The sequence below is a fragment of the Coturnix japonica genome, chromosome 1 (assembly GCF_001577835.2).
Source record: "Coturnix japonica isolate 7356 chromosome 1, Coturnix japonica 2.1, whole genome shotgun sequence".
NCBI classification, from domain to species: domain Eukaryota; kingdom Metazoa; phylum Chordata; class Aves; order Galliformes; family Phasianidae; genus Coturnix; species Coturnix japonica.
This window is the reverse complement of record NC_029516.1, coordinates 150281929-150309069: the sequence shown is the minus strand read 5'-3', so window position 1 is coordinate 150309069 and position 27141 is coordinate 150281929. Positions and strand designations below refer to the sequence as shown.

Below are 27141 nucleotides of genomic sequence, written 5' to 3'. Positions count from 1 at the left end.
CTCCTTGTCTGTCATTCAAGAAGCTAATTTTGCCTTTTTTTCCTCCTTTTTTAATCCTGAGGAAGGAAAGCATCACTAACTTTACTGCAACTTTGGGTCTCTTCTGTGCCTTTAAGCTCCTTCAGAAGAAACCGCAGCCATTCGGACCTCAGTATGTTTGGTGGCACAGATTTCCACATTGACTGTAGAAGTCCTGTTTTAAAACAGTCACCAGCAAGATATGGAGAGCTTCCAAATTAAGGGAAAGGCTGCTATCACCGCTTTCATACTGATAAGGAATCATAGAATCATAGCATGGCCTGGGTTGAAAAGGATCACAATGATCATTAGTTTCAACCCCCTGCTATGTGTAGGGTCACCAACCACCAGACCAGGCTGCCCAGAGCCACATCCAGCCTGGCCTTGAATGCCTCCAGGGATGGGGCATCCACAGCCTCCTTGGGTAACGTGTTCCAGTGCGTCACCACCCTGTGTGAAAAACGTCCTCCTAATATCTAACCTAAACCTCCCCTGTCACAGTTTAAAACCATACTTTATATGCTTGCAAAGTGCTGTTGCTCTTAGGCACTGGACAGAAGTCCCAGCAACCAGATTCTGCTGGTGAGATCATGGCTACATGTCATCACACAGTGCAAGGGAGCCATGACCACTATTCATTCACCAGTGCTGGTGAACCATAGATTCACAGAGTTATACCACAGGATGATGTACCATTGGGAGGGACCTTAAAGCCAATCCAGTTCCAACTCTGGAGTGAACTGCTGCCCACAGCCACCTTCAGCACTGCTCAGCTCTCCCAGTGTTCTCATCTAGGAAGGGAAGAGCACTCAGGCGCAGCAGATGAATTGCCCAGCACATTTGCATGTACAAGTCATAGTGGTTTTATTTATTTAGAGGCATTTCAGAGCATCACATATAACATTAGTAGATTTATCTCTAGCTTGACTTGTTACTTTCAACGACGACCAAAAGAAATATCATAAGAGAATGTCAGGGACCACCAAGTGCTTTGCGTGTTTATTTTGATGTGTGTTTTCCTTCCAGCTTGGCCTATCCAATAGAAAATATATCATGTGCTCAACTTTGGTGTTGTAACTTGTACTGTACACATGCAAACACTGAACTCCAGAGTGAATTGCCCATCAACCTCTGGGCACTGCATGGCAGAGATGAGACACAGCTCCTTGTGAGCTTCTCAAACACAAGATCACACAGTGTCTCACATCAAGTGTCAGACGAACTGGAAAGAGAAACAGAGAAATGGAGCACAAATGAGACAGAAAAAGATGAAATCAGTAACCTCCCCTTGTGCAGAAAACAAATAAGCACTTGAGACAAACAAGGAGGCGGCTGCTATGGAGCAGAAAACCACATCAGTAAAGGGTGAAAATGTTCTTCTGCTCTCAGGAATTGTCATGTGGCAAATAAGCCAAGAAGTGAAAGAGATAACAGAGGGAATCGCCATCACATGAGGATCATATAAGGCAGTGACAGTCAGTATCGTCCTCAGCACAGCAGGAACACCCAGGGTTGCAGGGTGAAACATATGCACAGATTCCAAAATCTATCTATTCTGTAGGGTCACATCAATTATTCAGACACACGTATTCTCATGGCAGTCAAACCGGCCCGTTTCAGGCAAAGCAAGCAAATAAACCATGGATGCTGCCACCATTGCCAGGCAAGCATGGAAAATACCTGAATGAAGATGAGAGGTGAACCTATACAAGAGAGGCACTCAGCAATCCAAGGATCAGTACAAAAGATTGACATTGGTTAAAAAAAGGATGGAGTAATGCTAGTACCAATAGTATCTGATGATTTAAACTTATCAGAAATACAAGTCTTTATGGTAGTCCACAGCCCTAGGTTAGTAGGAGCTAATAAAATGAGTCTGAACTGAAAGACTGTGTTAAGTGAAATATGTCAGAAGAGAGTGAGGTATTTCAAAATATGCTGTGGGATAAGCACCCTCATTGGTGATCACAAGCAATACAAAAAAGCAATCTGAAAGGACAGACTGTTTGACATCCATCTGCGAAGACTTTTCACCCCAGGACAACACTGAACATCTTTGTAAAGAGTACTGAGTGACTTCTGTGAAGCAAATAATCCCCATCACTAGCTCTGCCTTTCATGCTCCTTATGGGATAGCTGCCAGCAGAACAAACTTACACTCAGTTTATTCAATTAACTGCTTCTTGATTACATTCCCCCTCCAGCAGGATCCCTAATGCTTCAGAACTGGTTTTCGATGCGTGCGCTGTGTTAATTAGCTATGCATAGAGGTACAAAGCAAAGAGGCGACACTATTAACATCATTTCCCTTCCCTTCCTGGGTTCTGGTTTTGTGCATTGAAATACGGCACAGCTGAGGCTGGCAGGACCCACTGGGTCCCTCTGCTCCAGCCCCTGCTCCAGTAGGGACACCCAGAGCAGGGTGCCCAGGGCCACGTCCTGGCAGCTCTGGGAGATCTCAAGAGAGGAGATCCCACAGCCCCTGGGCAGCCTGTGCCAGTGCTCTGTCACTGCATAGCATGGAAATGCTCCTGGTCTTCCCAGGCTCAGTGGAGTGTGTTTTCTTCTTGATCAATGAAAGCCATGGATGCTGCCCAGATTCTGGAATTAGGATGAAATGGCATCACTTAAGGTGAAAAACTGATGACTTATTGGACTTTTTTAGGCTAGTTCATGGTTTGTAGATCATGAAGGTGTATGGATGACCTGTGTTTTTCTAGGACATCTTAAAATACTGTCGCCTTACATGACTCTAGGCTAGTGAAGAACTGAAATTGATTGCTCAGAGAGGTGGTGGTTGTCCCATCCCTGGAGACATTTGAGATCAAACTAGGCAGGGCTCTGAGAACCTGATCTCTTCCAACTCAAGTAATCCTATGATTCTATGACTTTCTTGGTCCTTAAGAGCTGCCACAGTGCTGGTGCAGGTGCAGCAGGGAGGAACATAACTAACTCTGCTCCTCACTCGACCCCTACCCATTTCACAGGCCTTGGTGGGTTGAATAAAATTGCTGGCACTGGTATGCCAGATTGCAGAGGCAGCTGTAATGAGGACTCGTGTTTCCTTTTCTTGCTGTAGGAATGGAGCTTTCAGTGGTGAAGGCAATGGGATGGGAAATATCTCAGGCCACTGCAGCAAGCTTCATCAAAGGGTATCTGACACAAGCCCAAAGCATCTCTCCTTCAGTCATGCTTTGCTGATTCTTAAGGCTTGGTGGCCAAGGGGAAATGTTTGTACTTCACTTCCTCCCTGCAAATTCCTACAGTGTATCCATGCTGTGCCCAGAGGCTTATCTGGCTCATCGAATTTCCTCTCTGCCATCCTTCTGGCAAATACTTTTGGGGGACAGCTCTACTCCCAGTGCATCAAACAGTATCCTATGTAAGTAGCTTTCCTAAGACACATACAGGAATCTTTATTCCAGATGCAGTCCCTCCACTGAATCTCAGGGGTCCAATCCATACAGGAAATGATGAAACTTTAAAAATAAGCAAAGCTTTTCCTGGGTTTCTTCTGTCACAGAAAATATTTCAGAAGGGAGACTCAAAAATACTGAGGTCATGCAAGGTTGGGCAAATGTAACCGATGGCTTGTAAATAACTGATTATACAGGCTGAATTTCCTTTCAGGCTGTTGGTAGAAGATGAAAGCACTATCAGAAGACAGATCTGAAGCTAGCTTAATCTCTAGTTGCTTCACAAGGCAGTTGGAGATAATTTAGTGTTGCAGGTACACATGAGCTTACTAGGGAGGTCTCCTAATAATTTTTAAACTTTTAATGTTGTGGGGTTTTTTTTTAATAATAAATCAGTGATTAGGAAAAATGATCCCAGTTTACAAACAAATCTGGACTGTAATTTGGGTATTTTGATATTTTGCTGCTTTAATTGAAGCAACTTTAATTTGCCAGAGACCAATCAACAGCCTATAGCAACGAGAACTTGCTCTGATGAAGCAGATGCTGAAGAATGGAAGACCTTTTATTTACTCACTCAAAGGGAAAACTGATTGATGCTGAAAGCTGCCTTTCAGCATTTTTTGTGGTTGTAACTTTTGCTCTGCGACTTATACAGCACAAAAGAAACTTGTAGGTCAGGTAGCTTCTGTGTTGGCTTTCATGCAAAAGGGCAAGGCATAAATCCAGTCTTGCAGACAAACTGCTTTTACCTCAACCCTAACCCAGACGATGGAGTCACCATCCCTGGATATGATCAAGAACCATGTAGATGTGTCACTGAGGGACATGGATAGTGGGCATGGTTGGGATGAGATGATGATTGGAATAGTTGATCGTAGATCTTTTCCAACCTTAATGGTTCTATGATTCTGATTCTCTTGGTGGGTGTCTTTACCTCTTTGGGATGGTCTCATCACCAGACTCCTCCAAGATCCTCCCACCATATTCCTGAATCCTGGATAAAACCAAGCTCAGCAACCTGGGCTGCTCTCAGCGATGAGTGATCTGGTACTTGGATCCCAGGGACCAGCTGACAGTGCAGAGGGCATATCCTTCCACTTCTAAGCCAGAAGAAATGCCTTGGGAAGCAATAAATGCCATGCCATGATACGAGACTCCTGATCTTCCAGGATTTTTTATCTAAGCATAATCCATCGATGTTGTTTAATTACCACGAAGCAGCTGCCTTATATATCTGAAATGCTTCTATTTGCCTTAATTTTACAGCATGGTAATTAACTACCAAAAACTTATTTAAAATATATTTACGGAGGGGAATGTCAGAAATGCATCATTTTCTCAAGCTCAGTAAATGCACCCACAATAACCAATTTGGTATTTAATTAGCTAGTTTATGAGCTCACCTCTGAGAGAAATTACCTCAGAGAATGCTTTAGCTACGGTGCTTTGCAAGGTCTGAGGAAAAGGATGCATCAGCTGCAGGCCAGTAACATTGTTTTGCTTTATTATGTTGAGGCGTTCTGCTACTCATGTAGTCCTAACATAGTCGTGGCCATCACATCGTTTTAAAGTTCAGCTATTAATCAAGTAGCATATCAATATGCAATAGAACAACGTTCGTTAAGTAGACCATAAATCAGCCCTTATGTTGATTCAGTAGATACCAATGACTTTCATAAAGTTCCTGAATTGTCATGGCCAAAGAAGAGGGCACTGTTATCAGGAGCAACACATTTCCACGCAGCCCAAAATGCATCAGGATGTTGACATGGCAGTAGCAGTTGAGCCTTCCCACCAATATCCCATTATGTTTTGTTGCCATGTGACAGATGGCAGCAGAGGGGCACTCTGACAGAATGGCATCTGACATGGAAGTGTAGATGGAGCAAAGGTGTGTTACTGAATTCCTCCATGATGAATAAATGGCACCCATTGATATTTGTCAACACTTGCTGAACATTTATGGAGACCAGCTAGTGGATATGAGCACAGTGAGGCAGTGGGTGGTGTGTTTCAGCAATGGCAACAGCAACATGAAAGACAAGCTGCATTCCAGCCATCCACACACACACTTCAGTATCCCAAAATGCTGTGTCTGTCATAGAACCCAAAGTAACTTTGCTAGGAGTGGGGTGAAGCAATGAAATAACGCCAGGGAAGAAAAAGAAAATCAATCACAGCTGATAGGCAGTAGAGGTTTGTATTGATTCCATGAGATTTCCCTTCATAGGGATAACTTGCAACAGTCTTATGTTCCCTCTGAGCTCACCACATCAACCTCCTCCCTCCCCAGAGGCTGTCCCTGTGCCCCTCTCCCTTCCAGCTCTGCAGGTGCAGCTACAGCCCATTTCAGCTGCTGGATCAGCACTTCTTGTCCTCTGAGGCTTTGTGAATGTCACCCCTGGCTTGCAAAACCATCATCTTCAGCAGTGCTTTATCACTCTGTAAAAGGCAGCAAAGTCTGAAAGTCACCCCTTACCCCACCTGTACACCAGCATCCCAGTCTTATGCACATTTTGTCACTTTTCACTCCGGTAGATTCCTGCCTAGTTTCTCCAGGCAGAGAGCACGTCTCACTGTAGAATATCAGCTCCTGGAGCATCCTTGGTGCTGCTCCTTGGGACCACCAGTGGGGTTAGCTGTGAGCTCTCTGCTTCCACATCTGGGGGTATCAGCCTGCTGCCAGCCTTAGTACCCCACTTCACATTGAGTATCAGAGCCCTGATCCAGGGCCTGGTTCCCCTTGTGCTTTTATTTTATTTTATTTTATTTATTTTATTTTATTTTATTTTATTTTATTTTATTTTATTATTTTATTTTATTTTATTTTATTTTATTTTATTTTATTTTATTTTATTTTTACGTTTAATTCTGCAGAAGGGAGGCCATGGTTCATTGGTCTGGAAAATATCCTGCTTGTCTTTGGTGAACTTCCCGGTTTTCATAAAATCTTCATCAAGTAGAAATTCCCAGACCACTTATAAATACTGTTGCCTTCCTTTTAGCGATGGGAAATCCAAAGCCTTTCAGAGATTAAAGCAAGGTCTGCTCTGCAAAGAGGAGAAGGTCTTGTTCTCCTCCCTTTTAATGAAGGAAGCGTCCTCAGTAATTCTGTGGAATGAGCCAAGAAACCTCTTCTGATGTCAAGGAAAGTCTCAGGGGCTCCACACTTGCAGGTTCACATCTCGTGTGAGAAGAAAGAAGGTTTTTCTTGAGGCTGCTCAAAATAGATTTGATTTTGAAGGAACAGAAACCCATTAATTATGCTGTTTTGTGAGATAATCAGTCCAGACACCTGCTACATACAACAAGCTGAGATGCTGTGCTAAAGTAAATGACAAATAAATACAAGCTGGTAGTACTGGAAGAAAAACCCTACTCTCTATCCCACATCAAAGTGTACAAACTGTGAGCTGTGTAAGGTCATTTCATGATGGAGAGCTCCTGCCAGACCTAAAAGACCGGAGAATAAATGTGAAAGTTACTTCCATGTCTTTGTGGCACTGCCCCCAGCAGTACATTGAACTTGTGACTCGGCTCATAGAGAAAATAGAGATGCTGTTGTGTCTCCAGGAGCAAAAGTGCAAATTTCATGCAAGATGCCTTCTGTTTGTCCCTGAGGCAAGTGCCTGGGCATCACCTGCAGGATGCTGCCTTACAGCTCTGCCTCTGCTTCTGTCAGCCCTCTTGCATACTGAGCTCCATGCAAAGCAATAGAGTGATGCTCCTACAGGTGGTCAAATCTGCATTATTCTGATCATTCAAATTCACAACAAAACTGACAACAGTGCAGGTCTTGTACTTTTTACCTCCCCCCCCCCCCCAATAATACAGCAAAGTGCTATTAATGGGCATGCATTAAACTGCTTGCCACAGCATGTTCAGAGCCAAGAGCAGGAAACGATCATTTCAGGGCCACTGCAAAGCAAACCTGTTGAAGTGTCTTGGGGCAGAGTGAAAACCTAGCACTTGGGGATTAATTTTCTGGAATTTAATGAGGCCAAAAGTCAGGTAGCAATTAAATCTCTGTAGATAGAGAGGGTAGTTTTCATAATAGACTTCAAGTGGTAAGGTTGGCTTAGGAACTCCTACCACTGTGTTGCAGTCTGTTACCAGTACTACCGTGCTGGCAGCTGTGCTGTAAACCAGATTGATGGAATGATTTGCATTGCAAACTCTTTCAGGAGATTATATTTGAGCTGTGGCATTTCAAGAGTAGGCTCAGGTTCCTGCCAAGCTGGAGTGATGAAGCTGTGTATGTGTCGAGTGTGCACGTGTGCATTCATTCACATCTCTGTAGATGCAATGCAGAAGTGATGCTTGCACATAGGAAGTGCAGCGCTGAAGTCCAAGATTCACTGGTTATGCCTGAGAAGCTAATTAAAAGAGGGGCAGGGAGCAATCTCTTGCCTTAAGCTGAATATCACTGACTTTTTCACCTGGTTAGAGATAACTTCTGCTGTAGGAACTTCATTGAACCACAGATCCATAGGATATCCCAAGCTGGCCCCACACAGGACCACTCAAAATTCAAACCCTATGTCTGAGAGACTCAGTCACATGGATGATCAGGACCCCACGGGTCTTCTTTTGCTGCACATAGACATATAACCCTCTGCACTGAACATGCAGAGCTTTAAGTGCCGGCTTTCGGCCCATAGGTGATATAATCAAGCCAATCAGAAGGGTAGAAGTGGCACTGAGGGACATTGGTGGTGGACATGGTAGTGATGGGTTGGTGGTTGCACTAGATGATTCCAGTCTTCATGGACTAGATTCTTTTCCAATCTTAATGATTCAATGATTCTAGAATTTGACAGAAATTTTCAGAATATTTTGATTTTGCTTTTGACCTTAATTTCATTGAAATTTATAAATAAATAAAGTGGTGGGTTTTTTTTCTGTAGTAAGTTACACTTTGAATGTGCCAACAGTGAAGCCTGATTATAAGCTTTTCCTCATTTATGTTAATAAATATGTGAGCAGTTCCTATGTAAGAAATCAGTGCGTTTAGGGAAAGAAAAAAACCAGTTGAATGATAAATTTAATTCCTGAGCACAATATCACCAGCCATACTGTGTCTGTTTTGCAATATCCAAAAACCCTTTCTGCTACTTCAATCCAGTCCAGTTTTTCTGCAGAGTTCATGTTTCTCTCCGAGTACAATAACCATGTCACTTCAGTTATTGCCTGTCATAGCAAGGAGATCAGACACGCTCCCTGGCTTCTCTATACGATATATCAACTGTGGTTATGTAAAATATTACAATAAATTATTGCATTAAGCAGGATGCAGACAACAGGATTAAAACACCAGGGCATGACACATATAATATGAAATCAGAGGCACACTGCCTCAGTATATGTGTATATAGTAGTTTATATAAGGGGCTTAAGAAAATATATGAGAGATGGAATGTTATTTTGTTTTTTAAATCAAGAATCAGAATATAACTATCCTCAGCCCTTTCTTGACTCCTACAGAAAGTCTGAGGGTTTTCTTACAGCCGTAGACCAGCTTTCCATCACATAGTTTGTTTTCTTTAGAAAGCTATAACAAGATCAGTCATATCTCAGCTTCCCTTACCTCTCTGTGGACGTTGTATCAATGCAGACATTTATGGAGAAGAGATAATGGTTTAAAAGCTCTAATTCTGTTACCCTCTCCATCATCCAAGCTGATCCTAATGTGATTGGGAAAGTCATTTATTACTTAGGCAGGGTCAATTTGTCCCAGAGAAGGCAGGGAAAGGAGGCACTGAGGGTACCAGTGAATGCATGCATGCTCATAGATGCTAACACTGTGGCCAGGGGACTTCTAAGTACAGCCTCCTTCCGTACATCCAAAAGCAGGGGTAACTGAACTAAGTTAGCCATTCCTTCTTGATTTGCAAGCCTGGCAGTTCCAGCTGTTGGTGTTCAACACCACTTGCTGCTCATTTCTTTCCTCTGCTGCAGTCCATTGGTGTGCATCAACTCTTCACATTTCCTACTATCTTTTCCCTGTAGGCGTTTCCACTGTAGGTCTGGGATTGGGCTGACTGCACACCTGGTATCGTCTCCATGCCATGGTGGTGGATAGAGGGGATTGTCTCATTTGCTGTTTGTCATTTCTGCCTTGTGTCAGTGTTGTATGGCAAGGTCTGTTCCCTCCACTGAGCTGAGTGCAGAAATGTCTTAGCGCTCTTAGCTGTCTCTTCCATAAATGGTTCAAACATGAGTTTGTTTCCAAACATGTCATTCTCAGCATTTCAAAAATGATCACATTCTTCACTTTTCAGTCTTAGCTTTGGGTCATGTTGCAGCATTGTTTGCCAGATTGCTCTTCCAGTGAATGTGAGAGCCCCCACAGCCAGCACAGTTCACAGAGGATTTTCAGGTTTAAGATAGAAATGTTGCTGAGACTTTACATGCAGTGGGAGCACTTATTCACATGCAGCCACACCCCAAGCAAAGGCTGCTTTAGCAAGATTTACCCCAGTTGTATTTCTGAGTATGAAATACCCATGGCAAGGAACATCCCTTTGCTCAGCTGGGGTCACTGTGCCCAGCTGTGTCCTTGCCCACCCACAGCCCACTTGCTGCAGGGCTGAGTGAGGAACAGAGAAAGCCTTGATGCCGTGTGTTGGTCATAAATTCCAAGTGCAGCACCATAGAGCCTACTGTGAAGAAAACTAATTCATTTCCAGCTGGAACCAGTGTACACTTACTGTGATTTTACTCCACAGTCTTGGTGACTCCTCTTTTCTTGCCTACTGCTCTTTTCTTATGTGAAATATCTGGTTAAATGGGGTTAAGGTTGGATGGGCCCTGGGCAGCCTGATCCAGTGTGTGGCATGTCCTACAGTAGGGAGCTGGAGCTGGGCTTTAAGGATCCTTCCAATCCAAGCAATTTTAAGACTCTATGATTCCATTAAACACAGGGTCCCATTTTACCAAGTGGACACACCTAAGTGAAAGCAGATCAGAAGTGACTCCCAGAGGACTGTAATTTCAATTACTTCTATAGGAGTGCCTATACTGACTAGCTCATATGCAGACATCTGTGAACTGGTGATGTTAAGTAAGATGAATCATGCTTTTTCTTTGAGTTGTTTTGGAAACCTTTCTGTGATCTCCTAACTTTGAAACATAAAGCATAAAAATTTAACCAGATCTCTCTTTTTGAGATTGTAGATACTCCAGCTCAGCAGACTGTCACATTCTGCTAACAACATGGTCTAGGTCTTCAAAGGTATTTTACTCTGTGACTCTCTTAGTAAAATCTGAATTTTGCCCTACTTAAAAATTGTCAGCACCAGACTATGCAGCACTTGCCACTTGTGTGCAAACAGAAATACAACCCTAACTGCATTTTGTACACCTTTGTCTTTCTGGTTAACCCCATACTCCAGCAATCACAACACAAGTCTTTTCATTGGCTTGAGGGAGGATGAAGATGAAGAAGGAACCCATGAACAATGCAATTGCATTTTCATCTACTGGTCATGCTGACTTTCTATGCTGGAAAGAAGATGTAACCCTTCTTTTCTAGGTCATCTTTCATGTCTTGCTAGGCATAAAGAGACTCTAAAAGCAGGATGCACAAAACTTTGAAGTATTTACTGGCTAATACAGACAAGAGACAGCAGGGATTTTATGTGCTACCAGACTAAACATTACTATGCTCTGTGTCCCCCAAAAGACATGTGAAGTGCCCTCAATGTCCAGACAGTGGGCTATCAGATGAGCCAGGGTTTGTTTCTGCTACAGCTGTGACAGGTCCTGTCAGTGCTGTTGATCTGGCAACAGCATTCCGTGTTCCCATTCACCACTTACAGAGAAATCTTGAAGCCCCTCTCATGGGAAGGACACCACACCTCCTGCATGCCATAGTAGGGCCTTGAACATGGGAGGGATCATTCCTGTTGAAGAGAGACCAACAGACTGCCTAAAACAGAGCCATCCTGAGGCTAGAAGAGATGAGAGTCCATGTCTATGTCTCTTGTAGAAACAGTGCGCCGCCACCTGAATTTTTTAGATTCTCACTGTCTCCTGTAAAACACAATCCACAGAAATTACAGCTGGGTCCCAAATTTATCTCCTCTCACATGAGCACCCAAACTGTGAAAGCCTTCATGGTCATGAGCTCATAGCAGCACAGTTAGAGTAGAAGCAATAGTTTCAGAGGTAGCTTTCTTTGTTCAGCCAAGAATTTGGGTTTGTGGTGGTTCACCCTTTCTGAACAATCCTTTTACAAGGCATCTCTTCTGCTCAGAGTAATAATAACGGCATTAATGAATGTGGCACAACAGTAGTGCAGCCATGTGAAAAATGTACCACTCCAGTGCAAAGGAGACCTGTTCTGGCTGCTCAGCATCTGCTGTTTTCCCCCAGAGATGCAGCTCCTTCCCCAGCAATGTCTACAAAACCTTGAGGTGCCTCTAGTGAAGTATGACGTCCCCCACATACAACATGTTCAGCTGAATGTGACCCTTCTGCCAGGTGTCTGTAGTTGTCCTGGTGGGATTTGGATGTATAATGAGAAGCCAATTTAACATGAGATACCCTTGCTCCCAAGTGCCAGTATCAGGAAACAAATGACATAAAAGGAAAGTAATGCACTCCTATGCCTGTACTATACACTTAAGATTAATTCCCTGTAACTGAAACTGATCGTTAACACAAATTTCACCCTGCTTTTAAGCTAGGACATAACCTCAGCTTAATTTATGTTCGTGCTTGAAGAGAAGACAAAGAAATCAATTTGGCACATCGAAAGAGCCTCTAGGTTTTTCAGAGAAATCCTTTCCTTGGTAAATGAGCTTGTCTTTTTATAGGCTCAGGTTTGCGAACACAGAGGATATGGCTCTAACAGTTACACACATAGCTCTCCTCAGTGGGCATCTGAATACAACCTTACAGTGCTCTCTTTGGTTTTCAGATGCTCTAACATATGAAAACCTGCCCAGATAACTCTCATTTTTTCCAACCCATCCGAATATTCCACAGTAAAGTGCCCACATATAGTTACTGTGTTTTCATTCTTGTTTTATTATTCTCCCAGTACTGCACACCCACTGACATCCTCAGATTAAAGCTAAAACTCATTTTGATGTTAAATCTACAGTATGGGTACATGATCATATGATGCATGAGGAAGTTCAGCCCCATTTCTGCCCAGGTAGAGTTTGTATGGGGTTAGCCATCTACCTTCACAAGCACATCCACCCTTAAAGCTCTGAACCAAGTCAGAGGGTGAGAGAAGAGTCCATGCTGGGTTTTGAAATGAGCTTGTACAGCAGGTTCACCGCATGCTCATCATGCCTTACAACGTGCACTGCCTCCATGTCCTACAATTTATGTGCTAAGTATTTCTAATATAGCAGCCACATTGATTTCAAGGGCAGTTTGCAGAGCAGTGCTCTTCAGCTGACAGGGAAGGTAATGCCTGAGTGCCCTTCTCCAGCTGCAGAAGAGCTGTGGTATGGCTGAGGAGCTGAGACTGTTCCAGAAGAGCTGTTGACATTGTATGCTTAAAGGATGGGATGTTTTTTGCATAGGTTCTTATAAAAACACACATGTATCTGACAAGTAGATGCATCTTGATGTGAGATGCCAAAGGAAATATAGGAAAGGTTTTAAAATTTTTCCTTTTCAAATGACTAAGTGCTTAGGAAAGGTGTCAGAATACAACCCTGAATAGCCCTCAAATAGCACATGAACTCTCCTGATATGCTTGTGCAAATCAGAGCCTCCTCTGAGTGCAGGAAATTTGGATATGACAATACGCATCAAACTGGAGCAGGCCATTCCATCATGCACAGTGGCCAGCTAGCCAGTCTCATAAATCAGAGATAAGATCTTAGGTTGAGGTCTGGACTTTAACCCCTACACCACTTGATCATGTTTGGTCTGCTCTGTGTTCCATCCAGGGAAAGGACCTAAGTCAGGATGTGTCACCCAAGCTTGAGAGATCTGTCCCTAGGTCTCTTTTCTTTGGCATTTTAGGCCTTACACATAAGCTCTGAGCCAGCTGTCTACATCTGAGCTCTTAGTCTCACTCAGCACCTATCACAGTCAGTGGAGAGAAATATCCAGGTGATGCCATGCTGAAGTGGGAGAAAGGTTTAACTATGACTCTATCACTTTACAGCTTCCAATGATCTAACTTAATCCTGGTATTATTTCATGTATCTCTAACTTTCTAGCACACACTAATTACAGTGACCTGTGTAAGGATATATGAAAATGAAACACAGAGCAGTATGGCAGATGAACACAATGTTGAGGTTCTTAGATTACAAGGGTTTTTCCCTCAAACCATTCCCCACTCACAAGGTCATCTATACAACCACTGTACAACCCAGGGCACTACCAGACCCACGACTATTTGACACAAGACTTCTCCATAACCTACTAATTTAGATGATGTCTGGCCAGTTTGAGTCATGGCTGGCTTAGATCTTGTACATCCCTTCTGCAGCTCATTGCCATTCTGATAAACAGCAACAGAGCAAAAGGAATAAACAGCATGGGTTTGTTCCTCATTTACTTAATGTATTCTCAATAGCATTGCCCATTTAATGTATTTGTTATCAGTCAATATGTTGTATAATCTCAGTGAATGGTGCTGGAGCTAACCCAAAAACTCAAGCAGATCTTCATGTAAAAATAAATAAATAACTAAATAAAGAGAGAATAAATTAAGAGAAATCGCATGTGGGAAGCAAAATGGAGATGTGACTTGCTAGTCTGATTTTGCAATGCTGACCTCACAGTCTTGAGTCCTCCAGAGAGACAAAGCAGCTCTGGGGAAACAGTGTTTTGTGATGGATGAGACAAGACTGCAGGGACTGCAAGAAGGGAGTGGGAAGTTTCCTTTTGTAACTGCATCAGCATTTGCTGTGAAATCAGGTTCTCCATTGCCTGCCCTGAAGTTAACTGCTCACGCAAGTGTTGACATGAGTCCAACCAGGTGTGAGGTTAGCAATCTACATCCTAAGCTGGTAACAACTGGGGCTGCTCCAGTTTACAGTAGCAGAGAAGTTGTGTTCCTATGTGCTGGAGTACACTGGCCTAAGAAGCTATGCATGGAGGAAACAGTGGGGATACAAACTCCTTAAGGCACTGATCGCTTAATATCCAGATTATGATTAAATCTGAATCTGATCTTGCCACACAACTTCACATTGCAGCCTTTCAGAGTCTTTTGTTTGTGCTTTCCTGAACCCATGAAGACAGAACAGGCAGATTTACTGATCTTCTACAGAAGAAAGGCAAACCAGCGCAAGGTTATAGCACTGATTTTCTTCCATCACAGAGCTAAGATGAAACCTCAGCAGAGAGAGGAAGGTATAACCCAGCACTACAAAGTAAGGATAGAATATTGTTCTGAGTGCTGGATATCAGGAAAAGCTCCTTCATCAGAGGGGGGTGGGCATGGGACAGGTTGCCCAGGGTAGTGGGCACAGCCCCAGACACCTTGAAATCAATGAGCTTTTGGACTATGCTTTCAGACATAGGGCATGAATTCCGGGTGGTCCAGTGAGGAGCCAGGGGTTGGACTCAATGATGTGGGTCCTTTCCAATTTGGATGTTATACAATCCTGTGATTCTATGATTGTCCATTGAAGTACTAATGAGACATCTATGAATTAGGGGCATTTGGACAGGTTTTTTGTGTAATGTTAGATTAGAAATAAAACAAATAGCAAATGACTAGCTAGTATTTGATTAAGTTGACACTAATTCTGACAATTCTGACAACTTCTTTTTTCTTTGATACAAGGGGCAGTGCCAGGGCACAGTGTTTCACACTGAGAGATGCCTGGTGCGCTGGGCTATGTTGCAGGGAGGAGTGATGCTGCTGGATCAGAGCTGGCCAGCAGGCTGCAGGGTCCATGGTACAGCTGGAGCCAAGTCTCAGACGATGAGAGCGCAAACTATGTGTATGATGTACAGGTATTTCCCTTAAAACTTGAAACAGTTTCCCAGCACTGAGGATGCATTTGAAGCAGATCAGCTACCTTACCCGGTAGCAGGAGCCAGTCTGCAATCAGCATCATGCTAAGTGTGCAGGTTCTAGCGAGGCAGCTGGTGTTAGGCCTATCTATTTACCTCCTTTTGATTCAAAATCTCTTTGGTGGGCAATTTAACCACAGGTAGTGATGGAGGCAAAAGAGCCAAGCAAGGACGTGGTTAACTGCTCCTTTGTCCGTATGAACTGTAATTCATGGTGGGTAGATTGCACTTCTAGGTAGTAATGGAAAGAAGACAGTGAAAATGGAATGTCCTGCTGGGCTCCTGCAATTCAGACCCGCAACTCAAGGTCCTGTTACCTCTGAGCTTTTCCCGCAGGTAATTCCAGGCATAGCCTCTGGTAAAGGCTGTGCTCATCTCATTATTGATTCAATTTTCGTGACAACTCTGCTAGGGCTCTTAATTTCTTGTGTTAAAACAACAAATGAGATGACCCAACTGTAATCTCTAATAGGTATCATGGGTCAGTAATCATTCATTTGTTATAGTGCCTCTCACCCAGAGGATGGAGATGAAAATTTGTCCTCCTAATGGCAAGAGCTATAAATTAATTTTATTTCACTGTTAAATCTAGAAGCCTGAAAATTAGGATTCTCAGCCTTTAGCCGGGAAGAAAATGTGTCTTCTCAAGGGATTTTCTGCATTAGGCAAATAGGCAGCTCGTAATCACCCATTAAACAGTCACTGTGGCTGTCTCCTGCCACCACTGAAGCTCCTATTCATGGTGTTCCTGCTGTGCTGAATTTGGTGAAACTTTCTGAGGCTAATGTCCAACTTCATGGCCATGACCCCAGCTCTGCTTCAGGACAAGGAAAAGAAGTGAGTGCCTTCTATAGGTACCACACAGAAGTTTCATCTTTTCCTGAAGATGTGGGTGTTCGACACAGGGATGATTAATTACTTCACATTATGCATATACATTTAGGTAAGATAAATCCCATATAAAAATGTGTCTTGTTACCGTTGTTTCTTCTGATAAGAAATGCTGTCCTTCTTGAAGGACTTGGAAGTCTGGTGTGTATAAAAGATGCTACACTGAGTTAGCATGGATTTACTGTGAATTTGGGAACTGCAGGATGAGTTATCACTGCATGCCCTTAGGGCAAAAGGAGGGAAATAAAGAGTTTTAAGGACAGATGCAAGCTGTGAAGACAGAGCACAAAGACTTGTTGGTGCACAACAGCCTTCACTAAAGCAAATGAATTCTGCCTGCCCTACTATTTCTCTAACCCAGCCCAGTGCTGTTGTTGGGGCACCTCTGGCCACTCACTGACTAGCGCAACTTCAAATTGTTGAAGACATTAAGTATAGGATGGAGAACCAAAGAGACAAAAGCCAAGAAAGGGAGGGTAGACTGGACAGGCTACGCCATGGGATTTCCATCAACAAAAATTAAGGAGCCTCCAAGAGCTGTAGCCCTGATGAGTGATGGGTTTCTCACATCTAGGTCATTCACAATTTCCCTGTGAACAACAGAGGCCAGAGCTGAGGTGCTGGTGAATCAAAGGGATACCAGGGGTTTCATTCTACAAAAAGACAGTGCTTCAGGAGGAGAAACACAAAGCCAGGGGAGAATTTTTGTCTCAGATTTGAGGCATTTTGACAGGGCAAGGTGAAAAGAACCAAGCACAGTTCTTCTCTGCTCTGCTACTTCTGTAGGCAAAGCATTCCAAATCCAAGAGATGTTGAGCTGGTACCTTTTCATTAAGCATGCATGTTATTTTAGAAGGATTTTTTATTAAGATTATCTCAAAACCCTTTAAACTGATCTATTAATAGAGATAATTTTCTTTCTGTAGGTGGAACATTGTCTTTTCTGGCTGAGCTGAGCCTCCCTTTCTGTTCTTTCTCTCCACCTGCGTTCTCTCTGTGTAAAGAAAACTTCTAGAACAATTATCTGAGAATTAGAGGGGGAGGAAGAAGAAGGAACAGGCTTCGATTTGTGCAAAATTAAAAGAAGTATGTGTGATATAAAACCAAATGTTCCCACAGAAATGTCTCTTTCCTTACTGCAAATGGGAAGGGTCTGAACCCAACCGTGACCAACCTGGTCTAGGCATTTTGTGCACGATCCCATCAACAGTGTGACTTGGTCCATAGAGTAAATCCTCAGCCAGCATATCTCTGTGGATGGGATGGGCTTGGACACATCCCTCCCACCCAACCATGAGGGGCTGCATGTTTGCTCAGCAACTGCCCCTCATCTCCTTACAGCAGACCAGCAATGTATGTGCCATCCTTTGGTGCTCTTGGCTGTGTTGCTGAGAGAGAATTGAGTGAATTTAAATGTCATATAATTGTGAAAGCTGGAGGTTGTCTGATGGAAGGGAAGCATTTTGATTGTCTAGGGGTAGATTTGGTCTAATTATCTAAGATGACAGCAGCAAATCTGCTCTTCTTGGAGACCTGCTGTTACTGTAGTAACTTGTAAATGAATATTGGATGATGAGTTAATAGAGCCAGTCTGAACTGGCAAGTTTATGAGCACAGTGGGCAATCATTTCTTCTTTTTTCTAATACTCTTTTCCATATTAATATCTTTCTCAGTGCAAATGTAAAACAAAAAATCAACAGGTCATATATAGGGCTTCTGTGAACTCTGCTTTCCCTATCAGACACAGCAGATGCAGCCCAGAACTACTTTATCACTCTGCTTTTAATTAAAGCCTTTAATGGTTTTGCACTTTGTTAACAGGCATTATACAAAATGCAAAGTGGATAAAGGATGAATTGAATCTTCAGATATGGTACATTTTGGATTATCTCTTCTTATATATGCAGACCACTCACTACATCACCCACAGACACACACAGCACTGCATTGTGAGAAATCTAGTAATAAGAAGCAGTTACAAGCCACTTTTTTGGAGCAAGAGCTGATAACACCTGCCTTGGCTTCTAATTCTTTTCCTGTCTGGCCAGTGGGATAGTGTTTAGGTGCATCACTTCTACTTTGAACAAGGTATAAAATATTCATCAAGTCCACAGAGAGGAGGGTAGGTAACCCCGTGGCCCAATCCAGTAGCACTGCAATGCAACATCAAGTACTCTGTACTGTGGTTCCATTGTCCCAACATTGTGTACAAGTCCTAAAATACCACAATGGGAATTTAAGTGGGAGGAGCTCTCAAAGGAGATACCTTATTTCTCTCTTCAAATGCCTGAAAAGTGATCACAGCGAGAGTGGGGTTGGTCACTTCTTACTGGTGACAGATGAAAGGACGAGGATCAGATGGCCTCAATTTGAACCAAGTTTGGATATCCAGAAAAACTTATTTACGGAAAGGGTTGTTAAGCACTGGAACAGGCTCCCCATGGAGGTAGTTGAGTCACTATCCTTGAACATTTTTAAAAACCATTTGGATGTGGTGCTCAGGGACATGATTTAGTGGAGGGTTGTTAGGGTAGTATGGCCAGGTTGTGTTTGGACTTGATGATCTTTAAGGTCTTTTCCAACCTGAGCAATTCTATGATTCTATGAGAAGCCAACTGCAGCTGAGGGAAGTTCCCCAGCCTGGAGTCAGAGCCTTTCCCCACTCCTTGCATGCTCACAATGTTAGAGCAGCTCCTGCAGAAGAGTGCTCTTGACCAAAACAACATCTCAGCTCCTTGCATGGATACCTTTCTAAAAGGCTTAGATGGTACAGGCCATATGGCCTTGCTGGCTCTTTCTTGAGGAACAAGAGCAGTTTTCCTCTTAGTTTCAAAAACTCTTCAGAATTTTCAGGAAACTGCTCTCAAGGGTTTCTCTGAAGGGTTCCTAAACACAAGTAACAGAGTGTAAGAAGAGAGCAGCTATATGGATGCTGTGAGCACATCTGGTCCTTTCTTCAATTCAAAGCCAGGATGCCTATGTTATTACAGATCTTAAATCTAAGACTGATGCTTTATTAAGCCCTTAGAGTCTGCACAACACAATTACTCCAAAGCAGGTGATATATACCTACGAGTTATCTCAGATAACAGTGATAGGACATGGGGTAATGGCCTTAAGTTGCACCAGGGAAGGGTCAGGTTGGATATTAGGAAAAATTTATTCTTAGGAGTGGCAATGCATTGGAACTGGCTGCCCAGGGAGGTGATGGAGTCAGCATCNTGGGACAGGTTGCCCAAGGAGATGGTGGAGTGACTGTTCCTGAAGGCATTCAAGAATGTGTAGCTGTAGCACTGAGGGACATGGTTAGTGGTCATGGTGGGGATGAGTTGATGGTCGGACTAGATGATCTTAGAAGTCTTCCCCAACTTTAATGATTCTATGATTCCATGAACTGGCCAACCTTCCGGACATCCACAGCTCAAGATGCTTCTTTTTCATCTCCACGTTTTTCATATATTTTGGTTAGCAAATATCTGTGACAGATACTCCATAGGAATCACTCATGCCTGATTGTTCTTGTATGTACTGAAGATATTTTATTCCTCAAAGAAAGCACAGAAGATGATCTCAGAGTAGATGCAGAATAAGAACCAACCAGAAAATGAACTAAATTGGTATCATTCATCTGTATGGCCACAACCCATTTGCAGCCTGGCTAAGGGCTAGTGAGGTGGTTCATCTCTCTTCACCCTGAAACATGGGAAATTTTGTTATCATCCCACATGAGTGGTTCACCGAAGTTGTTTTTTGAAGCAGGAGAGGTGGAGATCATGACCTCGTTCCACCTGGCTCATGTCTATGCTTAGATGTCCCTAAAAAAGTGTATACTCAGCTAAGAAGCTTTACTGGATCCTGTCTCTATTTCATTATAATGACATTATAATGACATTTATTTATTTTGCTTACACTTCAAAACTGCCAGATAGTTTATTCTGAAAACCTTGATTTTTGAAAAAGAAGCCAACAGTCTGTCTTTACATCCAGGACACATTTAAAATGCTGTAATTCCTTTTTGTACATATATAACGACCACTAAAAGCAATTTATTTTGTTTTATTTTATTTTATTTTTTTACAAAATACCTCTGAAGATGTGTGACTTTGTCTAAAATTCAGGGTCCTCTGATGCCAGGAATTGTGGTGCTGCAGAGCAGATGTGGACTAAAGCAGCATCTTCTGCATGTTCAGAGGTGTGTCATTAGCATGAGAAGAGCCATTAGCACATACCATTTGCCGTGTCACCAAGTCATGCTTGGTAATGTTGTGAAGTGAGATTAGCAGAATGAGCTTGAAGTTGTCTTCTCGCTGCCATTTGATAGAGGGGAAAACAGCTATATCCACTGCCAAAGCCGCAACTAATATTCAGCGCTTAAGAAATTCAACTGATGCATTCATAATTAATAGGATTTTATGTAATTAAAATTTTAAATAAATCCTCAACATGAGCCCTGGTTTGGGCTTCTTAATTTCAGATATAGAAGTAGAGCTTTTTACAAAATAGGTTGAGGGGCTTTTTTCCTTCCTTCTCTTTTCTTTCATCTGGGAGATTTACAAAATCTCATTAGCATAATAAAAAAAAAAAAACACCAGCAAAAGAGAAATTAAATGAAGATGAGGATTAAAGGCTGACTGGTCTCTTCATGTCACCTTTATAGTTCTTTGGAACATCTGTCCTTCGTGGTGGGTGTAAGTAGCATGGAGGTGGATATTAGTGGGTGGCGAAGCTTTTATGAGGCAGAAAGAAGCTGAGAGCTAGGAAGTTATTGAAGCATTTTCCATACAGATGAGAAGAAGAGACAGAGCCCCCAGAAGCTAGGGAAAATAAGGAAGATGGTAAGAAAATTGAAGAAATAGTACATTTCGCTACTAATTTGTTGCAAGAGAATCATGAAGCTCCCACCAAGAGCATTTGCTGTGGTTAAGAGCATGGAGAGCTAGGGGAGCTACATCCCTTTCTTGGACACAATCCCCAAAAATCTGCATACCCAAGATGTGAGTTTGAAGGCTGGAGTATTCAGTGGGTAAAGAACTGATTGGATGGTCATAGCCAGAGGGAAGTGGTAAATGGCACTGTGCCCAGGTGAAGGCCCCTGATGAGTGGGGTCCCCAGGATTCCATCTTGGGGCTGATGCTCTTCAACATCTTTATCAATGACACGGGCATGCAGACAGTGGCATTGAGAACACCCTCAGCAAAGCTGCTGATGACACCGGTCTGAGCGATACAGTTGACACAACAGAAGGAAAGGATGCCTTCCAAAGGGACCTGGACAGGCTTGAAAAGTGGGCCCATAAGAACCTAATAAGCTTCAACAAGGCCAGTTTGCCCTTGGGTTGAAGCAATTCCAGACTGGGAGAAGAACTTGAGAACCACTCTGCAGAGAAGGACTTGGGGGTCCTGGTGGATGAAAAACTGGACATGAGCCAGCAGTGTGCTTTTGCAGCCCAAAAGGCCAGTTGTATCCTGGGCTGCATCAAAAGGAAAAAACCATACAAATTTGCCCTAAGGATGGATGATCCCACTTTTATGTATAAAGCATTGCTTTAGTCTCTCTCAAGATGAAGTGAATGGCGCTCCTGAGTTCTCCTTGGGTTGTAAAAGGAGCTGATACACTCCAGACTTAGACACCTACTCCTCATATGTCAAAGTTAGAACAGATGAGTCATACCAGGAGCGACTTGTTGAATTTTTAGCAGAAAGTCTATAGAAATGCTGGGACAGGACTCAGAAACACTGTGTCTCAGTTTCAGATTTATGTATTTTCCATGAACAGAAAAGCACCATGTATTTGTAAATTGCTCTTTGCCAAATGTACAGAGAATTACACAGTAATAAGCCACATCATTAAAAAGACATTGTTCTGTAAGTAGCAGAGCCTGCTTTCCTGTGGCTTGCATTTCATGACTGGATTATCTCCTGTCTAATGAAGAGCACTCTGACTAAAGGCTTTTCTCCTGTTCCTAAAGACAATCTCTCATGTGGACTTTCTGGTGCCTGATATTATATTTGGACTCAAACTGCAGTTCTTTAGGTTCTCCTATCTGAAAATGTTACTTGTCCATGTGGCAAAATACTCTTCTATGGGGACGTGAAAGGGTTATACCTCTCAACCTGCCCAGAAAGGTAGTGAAAAATCAGTCCTTGAACTTCATGGTTAAATTTGTCTGGAATTGACCAGGAAGATAAAAGACTATTTATTTACAATGAGATTTTTAAGACGTTTTATGTCTGTTCCACCTTTTAGTTTTAGAGGCTCAATTCACAGCCATATGAAAGACAAACAAGTGCAGAGACACCCCTGCAGTTACAGTTCTATCCCCAAAAATGTACATTAAAAACCAGTTTTTCTGTGAAATGTTTTTCACAGACTGGATTTATTTTTTTAAGATTTCCATCAAAATATTACAGAACTCACAAGTTAGAAGCAAGAACGTTGAATAATTCAAAAATCAGATATTGAAGATTCTTCTCAGCGCAGTCAGGGAATAAAAGCAGATTGTGTGGTTGGCACAGGAATTCTAGACTTTTCAACAAACTTGAGCTGAATGAGGCTGGACCAACAAATGAACTGCAGAAAACATTTGTAAGAACTTATCAGGAATGGAACATGCTGAAGGGAATTCTCATTTATTTTCACATCAAGAAATCATAAATGAAGGAAAGGAGCAATATACAATGAATAAATTCCTCACTGAAATGTATTTTTCTTGTTCCTGTGTCATAAAAACCTGACTGCCACAGCATGATTTTGGAGAGACCTCAACTTTCTTACCTTGCATACAGTTTAGACCAATGAGCTACCAATGCACTCCATGCTTATCAAATTAGGAGAATGCATTTCTAAATTCAATTACAGCCTCAGTGGAAATGGTTTCTCTGACTCTGGTAGTCTTTGGAGAGGAATTATACACAGTCTATAAAGCTTCACATTTCAAAACCCAATTTTGAATGTTATTCAAGAGGTTAATTTAAGATTCATCTTCCAAAAGAGGAGTTAAATAAAACTGATAGAAGGCTGGAACTTGTTGAGTGGTTGAGAGGTTTATCAGCATGTGAGTATGAGTTCATTAGTTTTAATTAGTATAATCACTAATGTTGCATTAACAGTTTGGTGAGAGAAAGTAATTGCTCACACCCACTGTATTAGATTGGGAGATTAGAATTCATTTTATGAGGCAATTAGCATTTCAGGGATTTTTTAAAAGGCTCTTACGATCTGCCATTGCAGAGCTTCCTTCACCAAAAGAGTTTAAATTAACCATAACTTTCATCTTAATGGGATGCAAAAATTAATGTAGAATTAAGTGTGAACCAGTCCTCTGCAGCAATCCCAGAGCGATAAGTAGGCAGCTAAAGCCACAAACCTCGATTAGTTTATAATGACCTGCTTTATTTCCCAGACAATGATAGTCATTTATCTGTCCTCAATTCATTATCTTGTTGAAAAGTTTATATTCCTGAATTTTATACAGCAAAACAAATAAAAAATGAGGAAAGAAGAAAGTAGAACAGTGCTATTAAAGTAATAACTCTCCAAAGAAAAAAGCTGGAAAGTTCAATAATAGAATTTAAATAGTACATCATTCTTCATATCAGATGTCAGAGCATGTAGAAACGCCTCGCTGTGATGCTCAGGGTCTCGAGAAGAGCTATGCACTATCCAGACGTGGCCCTGGGTATCCTGCTCTGAGAGTTCCTGCTGTAGCATGGTTTGGAGCAGAGAGACCCAGAGGGCCCTGCCAGCCTCAGATGTATTTCTTTGTATTTCTAAGCTTTCCCTCACCTGTCCCTGTGTAGAAAACCTCTTTAGTTTTTAAAGAAAGATGGTGGCAAAATTACAGAGTTTCAAGCAGTAGAACGTATGCATGGGCAATAGAAACCTTGACTTATCCCACCTAACCACGCTAAGTTATAAACCCATAGCAGACTGTTGTCACTGTGACTCGAGTATTGGGAATTATAAGAACCTTTAGAAAACATACACTGAAACAAAATTTATGCATTTATATATACACTCTTAATTCTTATGCACCTTACAAGCATCTCCAAAACAGCTCAGGAGACAATCTCCCCTCTACAGGGAAGCATCTAAAATTGAGGTCTGACCAGGCAAACTGGATCTCAGCCTTAGTCTCTCTGGCAGCAGCCACTGCCACATTTAAGAGGTGAATTACTCCAGCTAAGGTCTGAATCAGCTGGTGGAAGGGGCTGCATCCCTCTATTGACTGAAGAGACAGTCTAAGGTAACCAGGTTTCTGTCTCAGAAGGATGAAGTAAATGCTTAAAATTAGGCTGGGTGAATCATGACCATCACACAGATGCCTGAGGGTTTGCCTATGCATGGAGTTATTGCAGCAGAGCCATTACTCTTCCCAAATACCATTACATGTGGACACACTTTTGGTTGGACAAAACTTACTCATTTCTATTCACCAATGTCTGCTTGACAGAAGCAGTGCAGTTTGCTTCATAGTTGTCACGTGCTGTCATTCTGCTAGAGCCTCTGCCTTCCCAGTTAGCTGTCGTACTTTAATTCAAATTAACTTTAGCATGGAAGTGTTCTAAATTTACCATCTATCCACCCTTGAGAGCCGTTTAGGATTTATGGAGGAAAGTGCATCAGTTAAGCACAAATACACTGACCAGGAAAAAAAAATGAAGGAACCGTATACAATAAAAACTGACTTTTATTTCACGAATTATGGGTGTTATAAAGCATATCATTTCAGAAGAAATGCCTGTATTTGCCAGTGTGTTTCATTAAAGCATAATAAAGCCATACATATTTCATTTCCTTGTTCTGGGCTGCAAGAGCTGTAACCATATAAAATGCCCCATGCTGTCCTTGTTTCGTTGGGCTTTTTTTTCTTTTTAATCAGATTTCCCCCCCCCCTGAACTAATGAAATTGCTCTTTAAACACATACATCACTTTCATTTAAGGTGACTTATCAGGGCTTGAATGGTTTCTCTCTTCTCCTGGAGAACAAGGCATCTGCCAGCATATTTTGCTGTGCAAATCCAGGCTTGTATCACCTCTGATCTCAATCTGGTTTCAGTAGTGTTGAGTTCTTGGGGCTCCCTCTGATGCTGTTTCAGTTGGGATATCAGGTGATTGGTGTTTGTGGGGTCTGCACCTTACATATCTGCAATGGTTCCTTGTCCACCTACTATTGTTTACAGTTTATCACTCTCTGCAACTCCTTGAAATGAGCTTGTAATGAGGTTGAAGTCAGTCTCTTTTCCCAGGTGACTACCGATAGGATGATAGTGAATGGCCTTAAGTTGTACGAGGGGAGGTTCAAGTTGGACATTAGGCAAAACTTCTGAGAAAGAGTGGTGAGACACTGGCACAGGCTGCCCAGGGAGGTGGTAGAGTCACTGTCCCTGGAGGTGCTCAAAAAAGCACGTAGATGTGTCACAGAGGGACAGGGGTCAGTGGGCATAGGGTAATGGGTTGATGGTCAAACAAGGTGATCTTAGAGGTCTTTTCCAGTCTTACTGATTCTATGATTTCTCCCTTTTTGTAGTATGCACCAACCCGTTGTGCAGTTGCACAGACATCCACGGAGCAAGGCGGCCTCCCTCCCTGCCAACACCATGAAGCAGTGCACGACCCCCAGCTGGTGCCCTGCACGTGTCCACTCTTCTCCTGCCCATGGGAAGGGCACCTGGAGGTGGTGGTGTCTCACCTAAGGCAAACTCACCGCATCAACATCCTTCAGGGGGCAGAGATTGTCTTCCTGGCCACGGACATGCACCTGCCCGCACCCACGGACTGGATCATCATGCACTCTTGCCTTGGCCACCAGTTTTTGCTGGTTCTCAGGAAGCAGGAGAAGTACAAAGGCCATCCCCAGTTCTTTGCCACCATGATGCTGATCGGCACGCAAACCCAGGCTGAAAACTTTACCTATCGGCTCGAGCTCAACAGGAACCAGAGGCGCCTCAAGTGGGAGGCTACTCCAAGATCGGTGTTGGAGTGCATTGACTCTGTCATTTCAGATGGGGACTGCCTTGTGCTGAACACTTCCCTGGCTCAGCTCTTTGCTGATAATGGGAGCCTAGCAATAGGAATTGCAATAACCACCAGCAAAGTTCACAACAGCGAAGCTGAAATCTGAGGGCGACGAGGAAGAGAAGGAGGAGGAATAATGGTGCTCTAACTGCTTTGTGAGAGCCAGAACTTGCAGACTTTCTGGGGGGGTCTCAGGTCTTTTATGGTATTTAGTACTGGTCCACAGTGGGCATTATGTAAACATCCCGTGGTTACGGTCTCTGTGTTATGTATTTACTGTTTTGTTAATACAATTTTATGAGAAATTTTAAAGAGGCTGATCAATTTATTGTCGCCTTTCAGCAACACTGGCACCTTTTGGCATGATACTGCTCTCCTGGAAAGTGCACCAGGGATGACTCACAAAATCCTTTGGTTTGAGAATGCCATGAAAACATGCTTTCCCCATTGCTTGCCTGATTACCAGGTATTAAGGAGGCCTGCATGTCTGGTAAAAGTAAAGTATTCTGCTAAGGTACAAGACCACTCAATTTGCAACAGATTCCTTTATCACTGATTCAAGAGCAGCTTCAGAGAAACTGATGGGCTGCAGTGAGCTGGCTGCAAGTGGGCTGGTTTGCAGAAGGCTTCAGACTAACAGAGGAAGCCTGTGCCTTCCCTCCCACCTTTCTTTTGAAATGTTTACTTAACTCTCTGTGTTATTTTCCTCATCAGCAACAGAGATTTAACTTTTATATTGTGGTCACAACCAAACCCCAGGGAGTCTGTGGTTTCATAGCTTCCTTCAGCTC

The 27141-nt window shown here is 42.7% G+C and overlaps 1 protein-coding gene across 1 annotated transcript in view; it reads left to right on the top strand.

Moving 5' to 3' along the window:
• The window catches only part of SIAH3 (siah E3 ubiquitin protein ligase family member 3), a 32275-nt gene extending 5613 nt beyond the window's left edge, over window positions 1–26662 (top strand). The window contains exon 2 of the mRNA XM_015851761.2: window positions 25863–26662. Coding sequence (XP_015707247.1) covers window positions 25863–26456 — 594 coding nt within the window. The 3' untranslated portion in view covers window positions 26457–26662. The remainder of the gene's footprint in view (window positions 1–25862) is intronic.
• Window positions 26663–27141: the final 479 nt, after the last annotated feature.